This window comes from Temnothorax americanus, unplaced genomic scaffold (assembly GCF_048541705.1).
Source record: "Temnothorax americanus isolate GAGA-0224 unplaced genomic scaffold, ASM4854170v1 Scaffold6, whole genome shotgun sequence".
Taxonomy (NCBI): Eukaryota; Metazoa; Arthropoda; class Insecta; order Hymenoptera; family Formicidae; genus Temnothorax; species Temnothorax americanus.
This window is the reverse complement of record NW_027509751.1, coordinates 5,021,927-5,035,991: the sequence shown is the minus strand read 5'-3', so window position 1 is coordinate 5,035,991 and position 14,065 is coordinate 5,021,927. Positions and strand designations below refer to the sequence as shown.

Here is a 14,065-nt window from a genome sequence, read left to right as displayed (position 1 = left end):
GCTGCTTTATGGAGGCATCAATTACTTTAATATTCGCGGCCGTAACACCCCGGTGCAAACGTGCACGCGCGCGCCACGCCGCCGCTGCATATAGTCGGCGCGCTATTGCGGGTCGCGGTAGGTGTCAGCGGTCGTAAAGTCAGCGGCGCGGCCGAATGGCGCTTTCGAGCATCCTCGAGCTGCTTTCCGTAGCAGTAATCGGTGCGGTACGTGGAACACCGGTCGAATTAACGTTTTACCACGGCAAGGAGAAAAGCGCGCGTTTAACGGCGCAATAATCGTACCCTCTCGTTATGGAAATCGCGCTCGAATTTACCGAGGCTCATACGTAAGGACTTATTACAGACGGAAAAAAAAAAAGACGCAGCCGAGATCTCAGATGCCCGCCGCGGCGCGTCAAAAGCGGTGAAAGAGGCAAGGAGCCTATATATATCCCAGGCGAATTCTATTCTGTTCTCAGTTCTCACGGAAAGGACACGTGTTTCGGCGTCGACACGCCCGTGACGATGCCGATTTCGTGCGTCGTGGGTATACCGATATTATCGATTCACGGCGATCATCGTAATTGCAGCGTTCGACCTCGGCCGAGCGCGGAACGATGATGAATGGGTGTCGTTGAATGGCGGAAGAGAAAAGAGATCGGCTCTCGGAATAACGAAAGCCGGGGAACGGCGCTCTAATGCAAATTGCGACTCAACGGCGGCGGCAGCGGCGGCAGCGGCGGCGGCGGCGGTGTTTAATCGATCGTTTGAGCGTACACTCTGAGGTCAAGACTGGATTGAAGCGACGTTGAGTGGTGTCGTCGGGGTCGGTCAACAAGAAGCGTATCTATCTCCTCTGAGCGGCGTCAATTACTTTAATGGCAGGCGATCATAATGCCTTGCGATAGCCGAGCTCTCGCGAGAGCCAGTGTCAGTGCTTATAATACGTATAGCGACGGCCAATAAGCGGCCATTCCAAGAGTGTCTCTTTGTAACGTACTTGCGAGGTCGTAACTAATCGTCACGATTATAATGAGGCTGGCCGCTCGAGCTCGCGTATACATCCAAGCGGTAAAGCCGTAATGAAGAGCCGAGGGACAAACGTCATTGTGTGTAATAATTTTGTTTCACTTGCGCCGATAATGCTATAAATTTTTATGTCCCATGCATAAAAACATGCTATTATCATATTCTTGCATTTTTAGTTGATACTTATCAATCTGGAATCTCTCTTCGTCAAACTATATGCCCCGAGCCGCACAGCCGTAATCTTAGCTGAACGTAGCGGTGTATATATCCACAATACTTACGTCGCTGGGAGCAATTACTAATGATACGTATAATGCTAATCAAAGCCAATCAAAGCGTCGGGCATGTCACAGAGATGCGCGGTTAGAGGATAATAAGCACGTGACAGAGTAAATGTCAACTAAAGATGTTTCATAACAGACGAATATTCACGCACACAAATTGATGTTTATTTTGCAACGTTGTATTATCTTCGTTCAGACCTTTGACTAGATATTTATGGATTGCTAGTGGCTACAGATCTGCGTCTCACGAGCGTCGTATTACGATGATAAGAAAACACGTATATAGGTATTTCTATTTTATGTTCGTGCGATTTAATTGGGAACATAAATCAAAAATTTGATGTTAAATATATTAATTGTAAATTTTATAAGCGACTTAGAATTATATCGATAATTCATATAGTTACATTCAAAGGTCAAGATAGCGTATCGCACATACATAAAATTAAAATTTAACTATAATACTTTGTAAAGAAGATATTTTTTCAGCCATTATTATTATCTCGACATTATAGCTGTCAAATTAAAATTTAATTAATTATTATATGTAATGAAAAAGACATTTATACTTTTCGTTGAATTAACATTATAACATATCTCGCGGTCATCAAACTGGGAGACACTCTGATGTGTTCGTCGAAGCGATGGAGGGGCGATTCAAAATGAGTCATGAGAAACTGTTCCCGACAATCTATTATATTATATATAGATATTGCTAACGAATGCAACATTGTCCCTCCGGCATACACAGTTTATGTTCAGTATTAACACAGTGCGCTCTCGCGGATTTCGTATCCCGCATGGAAACACGCAGGTGCGCCACGATATCAATGCGCTCTATTAATCGTAAAGAAAAATTGTATGTATATTCCCCGCCCGATTCCACATATTACGAAGTCTCACCGCGATCGACGGCGCAAGAAAACGATATTACGTAAATCGAGAAAAAATCTCTCTCTCTCTCTATCTCTCTCCTTCTGCCACTATATACGATAAAGAATTAGTGCGTATCATTCTCTGTTGGTTTACGTCGACAGGCTGAGTTGAAAATGCACGCGGTTCTCTCAGTCGGTCGCGGCACGCGAGCAGAACTTAATTAAGCCGCGGCTTTTAGGTCGCGCGAGAGCGGGAGATTATGGGGAGCGCGATTAAGAATGAGAAACGCGATATCGCGTTACGGTCGACCGCGGTTAAAAATTATCGGCCTTTTGCTATATAAGTATAATCACGTATTTTATTGCGGAAAAAGAAACTGATTATTAAAAATCAACCGTTTGACCAAGAGTTTCATTAAATAGGAGAAAACTACAGATTTGTTACTGTATAATTAATTCATTACTTTTTTAGCTAGCTGACATTAATAATTATTATCAAAATACAGGAAACTGTCGTAAGAAGAGAGAACAGGGGAAGGAAGAGGAATTTTGGAATCCACCTTTCAACACAATATTGGCTGTCATAGTCCCATATTCCTAATAAAGAACCGGGACATCAGCCGTCGACAGCCGCACGATAGGGCGCGTGCACGCCGAAACCGCAGGCCCGCAGCCGCACGCTAATTATTTATTCTTCGTTATGCCCTCCTTCTCTGACTGGGGTGACGATTCTCTCCCTCCGATTATGGTTTGCGATCTGTCTGGTTTCCATAATCGTTTGCGCGGGTATCACATTGCGTTCTATCGTTTCCACCGGCCGAGATTTCTTTTCTTTGACTCTCCATTCCGTCGATTTAATGATATTAATACATATTTCGACACATTAGTAGTAATACTATTGATCTTGAAATTTTATCGATTTAAGAGATGACAAATGTGGATATAACGGATTGTTCTATATCACGCGTTGGAATTACTTTCGGAAGTTCAATAGCGGCCACATTGAAGAAAAGATGAAAAATAGCGGCAATCAGAAGACACCGCAAGAAATGAAACAAGATATCCGTTAAGCATCAACGAGAATACGAGTAGTTAAATACCCGCCATTAATTATTCATGCGCTGCAACGAAGTGCGACACGCGTAACGCACACACGCGTGATTGCACTTCGAGCAATCGGCGACGTACAGGCTCGTTCGTATACAAGTGCGTCTATTTCTTGTCATTGAAATGCCGTTTATTTTGCAATGATAACTAGCTACTACGAGCATGCTTTTTTCATTGCATATCGACTATCGTTAAATGGACAGACGTAAGAGCATATATACAAAGCCAAGTACACATGTATGTATATCCACGCCAGGATATAAACACACACGTGAGTGCTATACCTAGAACGGGCTTATATATATCGAAGTCCCCGTCGCGCTTCATAGGCGGTACTTAAACGGGTTTATGATCCAGAAAACTCGAGCGCCGGGCAACATTCCGAGGAGATTCCCCGGGCCATCGTTACTGAACGCGGGGGCCCGTAACGCGCGCTCGAAGTGATGCCCGATATGGCGAACAACAAACGCCGTTGTCTAGCGTGTTTGTCGATGATGAAAAGCGTGGCGTATACGTGGCATGGTATATGGCGTAGCGCATTCGGGTGCCCGACGACGGGGCTCGTTTCCTCGACGATACGAGACGAATCGGCGCGCGGGGGCCCGGGCCCGTCGCAGCCGCAGCGCCATGTGTTGCGCTCAATTGGACGCCCTTCAGGTAGAAAAACGCATCGGCGTGTCCGGCTCTCGCGCACGCATCTGGCGAGCGGAACCGCTTCGGGGCCCCGCATCGATATGGAGGCGTGCAAACGTATTCCTTTCTTTTCCACGATGAGGTCCTACTTCTCGCTGGGCCCTTCCCCCCGCACCCCCTTTTATTTCCATTTATATGCCCGTCCGCAACGCGTGATCGGGCGACTCGTTACTCGCAAATTGACGCGCGGTTTCGCGTTTAAACGTGATGTATAAGACCGTGTCGGCAGGTTATATTTAACGATTGATGAACGACAAACGCAAAAAATGCGGTCACTTAAACTGCGCGATCTGCATTCGTGCCACGCGACGCTATACGGATGAGTTCGCGCGCGTGCGAATGCGGATGCCCCCTCTGGGTGCGCAGCTTCTTGTGCGAGTTTTTGCATCCGTGATATCTCGGAATATCTAACGCAGTGTCGCAGCGTGTATTTTGTACTTTAAGAATGTCACTTTATAATTGACGTCCTTGTAAATTCTTATAAATTAAATTTAAAATTTTATGAACAGTATATTATTTTATATATTTTCCATTTCTTATATCATTTTTTTGCCTTTATTATTACATCTCTAGATAAACGTTGCGTGCAGTCTTTAAATTATACCATGTATACATTGACGCAATGTCACACGCAGAGGTATGTGAAATGATGTAAGTTTTTGCTGCTAAGATAATAGTAAGTGATTCACGAGTGAAAATTACTCCATAATATATTTCATGAAAACTACTTATTACACTAGTTTTTCTTCGCGAATATGATCGTATGGATTATAGCACGATTATAACACGTACGATGTGTAATTACATTTTAACATATATACGTTATAAGAAACATTTATTCTTAGAACACAAACATCAACTATCATTGATGTCACCTTATGTAGGTTCGTGTGACGAGACAAAAATAAGATATATAATATTATATTAATAATTACAAAACACATAAGGCGTGTGAAAAATTGCGTTGAAATAGCGATCAAAATCAGCATTTCCTTTTCCTAATAATGTTATCGAATCTTCTAATCCTATAGAACGCGTAATAATCTTTTTTTGAAACAATAGTTAAGATTTTAGAAACGAAACTGAGTTTCATTCTCGGAAAAGAATTGACGTTTGTCGCGTGAGAAATGTCCCGTAGCTATCGCGACGTGCCGATCGCTTCGCAAGAGATACGCAGGTGCGCGCGGTTTCCCGGTCGCGAAATTTATAGACTGATTCGCGCCTTCGGGTTCGCGAGCCGGCGCGACTTCGTCGTAAGATCTGGAGCGCGCACGTAGGAAGAGCAGAGCCGAAGGGAATCGGCTTCGATTCAATGCCCTTATTCGTTGCGGTCGTACGTTACGGAGCGTTATCTCGATACAGGTGCGTATACCCGCGGAAGACGAACGCGGATCGTTACGCGGGACGAAACGGTATATGCAGATGAGTTTGCTGCAGCGGTACCGCATGCGAAGCACTTTCGCCTCCGCGGATGCCGTAAATGCGACGATAGACTCGATCGTCGTGCTTATAGCCGGTCGCCCCGTTTTTGGAACGAACACCGATCGCGCCGATTACACAGAATGCCAGCGCACGCGTTTCTGGAGGTCGTGAATCGTTTCGTTGCAAGTACGTCCAGATGCATTCCAGTTGAATGGAATGAAGAGCTTCGTATGGGAATTAGGTGGTTGTACCATTCGATATAAAAAGAGAGAATCAATCGTTTCTAAAATTATAATTAGTGAATTGTTAAAGTAATTATTATTTTGTTGTTATCGTTGTTCGTGTTGTCTGCGTCAATTTTATCAAACTCTCATCCTTCCAATTACAGATATTATTATAATAATTGAGGTCAGGTTTTCGTTAACAAAAAAACTTGAGAAACACTTGCTTGTGTCACGAGTTTTATAATGATTAATTGATGTTTTATAGTTATTCTATTAAATACACTGACACGATTACACTTTAAATTATACATTTCCGATAAAATGAATTTAATTATAATTAAATAAAAGACAATTTTGTAATTGATTTCATTGCTCTTATACCGAGAAAAAAGTCGATTGTGATAAATGCATATCAAAATTGAAAATAAATGCATTGAAAATTACGATGCAAATTAAGATTGCCAAGCAGGCACTCCGCACAGAAACGTTTCACCATCAGCGCGATATCCAAGAGCTAATGCATTTCTCATACTATATATACTTTCCGCGAGCGCGAACAAGCGATAGATCTCGCAGAGTGAGTCACGCCTATAGCCGATCGACGCCGATTCGTACACTCGCTGATAAGGTCGGCTCGTGAAACTCTTTAAGCGTTAAAAAGCGTTAAAAAGAGTTCTCCACAGATACACCGAGTCGTGCAAATGCGAGCGCTCGTTCAGATCGGTTGTTATTACGCGCAGAACCTGATGTTTCACGAGAGAGCCACCAGTTGAATCATTCTCACGTCATAAATTTGGAAACGCGACGGAAATATCATAAATCGAAAGAACTGGACGAGACGAGAGGTGGCACGTGCGCGTTTAATCTCCGGCCCTCGTCGAAAACTGCGAGGCAGAATCGGCAAGTTCGACGAGTTAATCGTTGCTCCGCAAATTAATGCGGCCGCTTAACTGAAATTTCGAACGATATTTAGCCCCGCCGCGCCGGCCCGCTTCGCTCACTCTGGCCGGCGATAAATTATAAGAAGCGGCGGATTACGTCATAATGGACGCCGAGCACGCGCATCTGTTTTACGAGCGCGGCGTTATACGGTAATCGTCGAGCGAACCGACCCATCCGCCATCGCCGCCGCCCGCGTTTCCCGCTTATGATCGGCCAAACTCTCAATGAGTTCTGTATCACTCTACGAGCTCATGGAAGAGACGAGGGGGAGGGGGGAGGAAAGTTCCCTTCCAAGGGACGGTGCACGCCGGAGTCCTCCCCTGAGGGGCAAAACCGCGGTGCGTATAATCACTGTAATTTCGGCCATCAGGGCGCAATTTTTGTCCAGGCCGATCGCGACGTCTCGTCCGATTTTATTAAGCCCTTCATCTCGGCCCGGTAATTTCAATCGAAGTGCTGTGTCGTACGGAAGCAAAATCGTGGGAAGCGAAAGCTCTGGTAAGACATCGCCTTTAATTTTTCTTTAAGCCTTCCGTTATGGAAGACGTGATCAAATTACGTCAAGAGAAACGGATTTCTGATGTACTTTAATTATAGATAAATAATTTTTATTGCCATTCCGTGTGTATTATTATCTTCACTTTATTCTCACACTTATATATATTCATATAGATAAATATATTTATCATAGAGATAAATGTGTATACAAATTGCGAAAGTTACTTATTTGACATTAACATATGTTATTTCGTCACTTCCCTTTGTTGGTAGAAGAATCAGCGACCTCGTTAAAACGTTAACGAGAAATAAAAACAATTTTGTTTATACTTCTAAACACATCGATATACTTAAAATATGATAGATGTAACACTGATTGGCTGTCGTAAAATTGAAAAAGATTAATGTGAGTGTAATCTCACGCTGCTCTTTGCAGGTCGCGTAACGATAACACGGTGTGACGAGCTAATTGCGGTAGATTTCGCGTTACGTAGCACTTTCTTACCCTCGACATGCACTTTTTTTTGCTTATGAACGCACCCTTTCTCTGCATGTCATATTCGTGATACTTTCAACGATCTAATTTTTTATCGGCAAGAATATTGCCATTCGAAAGACTGAATTTTTAAACTTGAAAACCAAAATGAAAAAAATTATTATTTCTTCTTAATTATGTAGAAGTCAAGCAAGATATGAATCGATTACTAGAAATGCAAGATAACAAAGTAATATACATATATATATATATAAGCCTAGCTTATTGTATATATACGCATAAATTTTGATATAATTTTTATAATCATATAATCAACTTATATATATACAGTTTAAAATCATTAAATAATAAAGATTTAACAAATAATATGTATGTCCTTCCTATTATAGTTTATAATTTATCGTTCAATATGTAATTTAATTTAGTAATATTTAGGTAATTTTTCGTTACTTATACTCTTTAGTTTTCGCTCGAGTCAAGATTTTGTGTTTTAGATCAAAACATACTATCAATTATTATTTATTCCATCCCTGATAAACACGTTCGTATATAATATTGAATACGAATTGACCTCGTCTATAATGTAGGACGGATTAAGAAATTTTGACGATTTACGATCGGGCACGGTAATGCGTCGCTCGCACGAAATGGGATATGGGAGATGCAGCATATACTGGTTGCGTGTTCGGAAATTTCACGCGCCTCTCGGCGATGATTCGTAATTCGTACGCGCGCCGGCGGGCGAAAAATAAAATTTCTGCTGCCGCCTACGTCGTCGTATCGATACGCGATACTATCGCCATTCTCCGATTACCGATTTTATCGAGTCTCAATAAGATCGCGCGATCGCGGCGAACGCGATATTCTCGCTTTCGTCACGGAGGTATTGTTTCCTCGCTAAGTGCCATATCGTTCCGTATAATCGCGTAATCCAATACGAAATACACATAACTAAAACGCATCGATCAAAGCGCGATTTCTCGTTTTGCAATCTTGAAAAGAATGCGCAATGTAATTTCAAAGAGCTTTTAAATGATGATATGAGATTGCGGATTATTATACACGAGACAACTGAACGCAATCTTTAACAGTCATGACCTCAAGAGACAAGAATAACCTCTTTATGAATGCCGTTGATTACTACAGATATAAAAAGTGTGTGTATTCTAAAACGAGTATAAAAAGATAATAAGAGAGTATTACGAGTGCGTTGTATTATTTATAACACACATACACAAATATTTATAGCACACAGATATCGCCAAGTGGAGTTTTAATTATTGCGTTATACGATCTAATTTAGATTATTCCGAACGACTGGATTTTCGCTTTCACAGAAAGAGGACCAAATCTATCATCGAACAAAAATGTTCAAAAATGAGACAAAATTTCTAAGTAATCGTTCGATGTGAGGAAAAAAGATTGGAAGGAAGCAAACTCACGGGCATCGGTGGATGAAGCCCGCGGAACGCGGAGCTGCTCCACTTGCGCTGTCTGGCCGGGTGATAGTGGCCGCTTCTGCTGTACGCGCTGTTGTTCTGATGATTGCCATACGAGCGCATGGTGGGCCTGAAACCCGGATACGGTACGCCCGCGCCGTGCTGGAAGTCGCCGGCATCGAAGCGATGACGATGGGACTCGTGTAGGAAGCCGTCGTTGTGGATCGGTGGCAATCTACCGTAGGCAGCGGCAGCGGCAGCGGCAGCGGCAGCGGCGGCACGCGCGTGTCGATCGACGTGCGTCGTCTGCTCGTGGCGATCGCCGATCTTGCCGATCGGCCCGTCCGACGACGGACGTCCGGTCGGGAACGACGCCGGCATCATGGCCGGATGATGATGCCCGTAAAAAGAAGGGAAGCCGAAAGAATTGGGCAGTCCCACGGGACGGTATCCCTGATGAGGCGGCGGCGGTGGCGGCGCCGATACTGGCGGCGGCTGTCCGGGAGCGTCCAAAACGTATCCCGGCTTCTTGTCGCCGTAGCGATAACCGTCGTTGCTCGGCTGCTGCCGCAGATAATCCTCCCGGGGTTCACCTTTGACCTCGACGCCGGCCTCCGTGGGCTCGGGCATCTCGACTTTAATCCTCACACCGTCGTTCCTGTCTATGCCGGGTTCGCTCTTGATCGCGAAACCGACCGGCGATCTCGCCGTGGGACTCGTCGTACCGGAGTCCTCGTCGCAGCCACCTACGCTGGCCTGCTGCATTCTCGGGAGGTTCACGCTGACTCGACAACGCGGCGGCGTTCCTCGTACGACCGTGACGGCGTCATCGTCCTGCGAATTGATGATATACGGTCGTCGTCGGCCTGCAATTGTCGGGCGAAGAAATCGGCCGTTGATTAACTGCGAGGATTGCGCGAGCAAGGCCAAGCGGAAAACACTGTCGTGGACAAATGATAGTGGGATCGGATGCGCATTATTTAATTGCGAAAGTTACTCGAATCCCTGGAATGGTCCAGCTTTTTTCCGCGAATCGGAAAGAAACGGATTAGGAGGATAGAAGCGTTCTCTCTCGCTGCGAGAATTCCGTCAGAGCGTCGCATTCGGCGCGAGGAACGCATTCGGCGCGCGCTGTAAACGCATAGCTGACGTATAATCCTTCGGAGCATTCGTGATCGTCTTAGTCCCACATCCGTGGGATTTCCCGATGCGATTCCGCGTGGAAATCCTCGCACACGTACACGCACACGCGTGCGAGTCCGTCAGAACAGTCCGTCGTCCGCTCGCGGACGACACATTCGCTTCACGGCAGGAAGCGTGGGTCGGTCGCGCTGGATTTCGGTCGCGTGGTGGGGGGAGAACGAAGGGAGGGCAAGGGCGGCGTGACAGTTTCCGCGTCACGTGTCCACCGACCTTAGGCCCCGCCTACGACTTCGATTTTCCCTAACGAGCCGGATCGTTACGAATGGCCCTTCCGAATTCGTCATTCATCGCTCAAGCCGAATCCCCGAACAATCTCGCGCGGGGACGCAAAGGGGAGGGGGGAAGGCGGGAGTCCTGTTCCTCTCAATCGCGAGAACGCCTAGGATCGAGGGAGAAGCGAAAACAAGTGTCACTTCACTCGGGAGCTCCGATTTCTCGTGCGGTCACCCGCGTCACTCCTCTCTCTCCCGCCGCTGCCACCCTCGCTTGCCCACCACCTCCTCTTCCTCCTCCTCCACCACTTCCTCCTCCTCCTCCTCCTCCTTCCCCGCTTCCTCCGTCCTCCCTCTCCTCTTCTGCGACAAACCGCCGAGCGTGAAGCACCACGCGAACACCGGACGCGCGATTGGCGCGTTTTCTTGCCGCTACCGCCGCCGTCGTCGCCGCAGCCGCGAGAACGAGAACTCTTTACGGTACACTGCCTCGAGAACGCATCGCGAGTCTCCCGCGCGGAACCACGTCAAGTACCGGACCGGGACGGTTTCGTGCGATATGCGTGTGCGTTCGCGCGCGCTTTCCGCCGGCTCGTACACAGGACACGTATAGGGCACCAACGGTCGACGTATCGTCGTCGACGTCGTCGTCGTCGTCGTTGTCGTTGTCGTTGTCGTCGTCGTCGTCGTCGTCGTCGTCGTCGTCGTCGTCGTCGTCGTCGTCGTCGTCGTCGTCGTCGTCTTCGTCGTCTTCGTCGTCTTCGTCGTCTTCGTCGTCGTCGTCGTCGTCCTTATCGTCGTGGTCACGAGCACCCGCCCGATATTATCACGAAGACGACGAGAGAAGCTGTCGGCCGGCGCGAAACACGCAGCGGGGCCCGATACGCAGAGGAAGGCCGGCGGCCTCGGTCGAGCTGATCGCGTACGTACGAGTTTCGTTCCACGCAGCGTGAAACTCTTGGCGGAGGTGCGCGGCGCGCGGCGGCCACCACCAGTCGACGGGAGCACACGAAGCCACCCGAATACGGCCGAGAGAGCTTCGATATATCTCTCTACCTACAGAGTATTCCGGCCGCCTCCTGCCTTCTGCGAGCGAACACCGCCGCCGCCGCCGCCGCCGCCGACCGACCGACAGACCCACGAAGTGGGTTCACCTTTTGTGAGGCCGTCGGGTCCCTTGCGCTTTCGCCGATCCCGTCGAGAGCGTTGCTCCGGTAGAATCGTACTTCATCATGTCCCGAGTCTAACGAGTTCGGTTCGAGACAACTGAATCTTAAGGTCGGAACATATGGTCGGGAAAAATAAGAATGGCCCTCAAGTTCGCACGCAGTCACGCAGCTGATATAGCACGCGAAATGTTGCAGAAGAAAATCGACGCCAATCTGATTTTAAAATTTGCTTGCTTTCTATACATACTGATGTTTAAATAACTTGTTAGGAGAGTAAGGTAAATTGTTTGGCGGAATGATCACAATGATCATCAGAAACATGCGAATTACGTTAATTATATATAGCGATGTTACATGTTACAAATTCGATGACGATAAATGTTAATAATACAGGAAACAGGCTAAAAACCGGAGCAATCCAGTGATCCCGAAAATACATTTCATTCAATTAAACCGCGGTATTGAATCCTGTAACACCGAGACGGCTGGTCATACACTAGTTTAGATATATAGGGTTCACATCATCGAGTCCAGGACAGAATCGATGCAAAATTGCGTTTGCAATTTTGGTCCGCGAATCTCGTGTTTCGAGGCGTACGTTCGTTACATATAGCGTCAACGGAGCGTAACTCATTTGTATCCGCAATAACTCGCAATTAATTGATCGGGTCTATACCCGACAAATTTCTTGTCCACCGAGATTGTCGGGTTCAGATTCCACGCACCTTTCCCGCAGCAATTATATTTGAGAGCAATTATTTTTTTTACGCGTCGCTACTACTTTGTATCGGCTGCGCCAGTATAGGTATAGGTACGCGATGAGAACCGTTGGACGTGGGTCTGCCTGTGCCCCGCCGCCGCACGATATATATCAGGTTACATATCCGTTGCGTCATGTAAATTGATACCTGTACATGCTCGTACACCGATCGGGCATTTATTTAAGCCATAAATTATCGTAATGTCGATTGGACACGCTCCTAGGTACGATTTTACTAACCAGACCGTCGGCGTCGGCGTCGGCGCGGTTATGCTCGGGGCTGCGCGGAGACAATAAAACACGCGTTCGCGCTGATCTCGACGCGTGCTAGGAGTCATCGTATTACGCAATTACAAACAAGGAAGCCGCGCGCGCGCGGACGTCATTTAAATTTACGACGACGAAAGGTGGATAGAAGAAACGGAATAAGCGGAATTATCGCCTCTCAACGCTTGTATTTAATTGCAAATTTAAATCGCCCGGTTACACTTTTTGCGTAAAACAAAGCCGACGGTGACGCGCGGATCGATATCAGGAATTCGAAAGCAATGAGAGCGTGAGCGCGTGAATCGCTATGGAGAGCATTTTATGTATTTTTGTAAATCTCGTAACCGGAGCTCGGTATATCTATATATTTATCTTGAAAATTAACGCAGGGAGCCACTATAGTACAGCTTTATTATTATAAAACCGTGCTCTCTCGAACTTCATTCAACGCGAGTGAAAAGGATTGTCCATTATCGCGGATCGTCAACGAGCGAGTTGCCGACGATGTCAAAGGTTTATGGCGAGGCACATTCCGCGGATATTCATGCACTTTTAACATTCATCCCCGGTACGCAGTACTCTCACGGCGGTTTCTTATAGCTCGTATAACCGTCACGCGGATAGAGATTTCCTCCGCGGGAAACGAGGCTTTTTTTTTTACAGGCGCCTCCGTGTTTTGTCTCGCGTGGCAGGTAAAACGACGCCGCGATGCCGCCGCATCAGGTATTGCGTATAGAGCGGCCGTTGCGGGCTTCGCCTTTCGAGGTAGCCTACGTGCACCCATCCGTATATACCGCGTTGCCGAGACAAAAGGAGCAGGAAGGACAGAACCGTGCTGGGTTCCCTCTTTCCCTCTCTTTCTCTCTCGCTCTCTCTCCCTCTTTCTCTCTGTCTTTTTCGCTTGCTGCCGCCCTTTTCTCTCCTTCTCCCTTTCCTTCTTCCGACACGCAGCCCGTCGATACTCGGGCTTATACGACTCGCGCGGGGCGAATCGATGCGTGTGTGCATATGCACTCTCTTCGCAGCGGGATGACTGGTGAGAGAATTCAATTTCCGTCGTCGTTATCGTGCCTCCATCTTCAGCTCGGGCCACGCTCGGATCATCCTCGCTGATTCCTCGCTTTCCCCTCCCGTCGCCGCCATACCGCCGCCGCCGCCGCTGCCTGCCGGCAGTAACGAGACAAAGCCGTCATTGCCTTCGCTTTTGCTCGCGCAAAAGCCTCGTCTCGCGACCTTTCCGTCGGATGGACCGTCGAGAGTGCGCACGTTATCGAGGGAATTCTCGATAAGGATCAGCCTAAGCGACTAGTCTGGAGCGCATGTATAATTATATCGAGCGAATCGGAATGGAGATTCACGTTCCAACACTCGATATCATATTGACGATCGATTCAGACCAGATTCGATCTAGGCTCATAATAATGCGAAAGACGATCGAAGGAAATTCCTCGATTCCCTTATTGA

At 46.9% G+C, this 14,065-nt stretch overlaps 1 protein-coding gene across 2 annotated transcripts in view; it reads right to left on the bottom strand.

Moving 5' to 3' along the window:
- The window catches only part of LOC143904975 (uncharacterized), a 244,551-nt gene extending 233,887 nt beyond the window's left edge, over positions 1-10,664 (bottom strand). For both annotated transcript variants that reach the window (XM_077420022.1, XM_077420023.1), the window contains exon 1: positions 8,994-10,664. In XM_077420022.1, the coding sequence (XP_077276148.1) occupies positions 8,994-9,755 (762 nt within the window). In that variant the 5' untranslated portion in view covers positions 9,756-10,664. The remainder of the gene's footprint in view (positions 1-8,993) is intronic.
- Between the last annotated feature and the right edge of the window lie 3,401 nt (positions 10,665-14,065).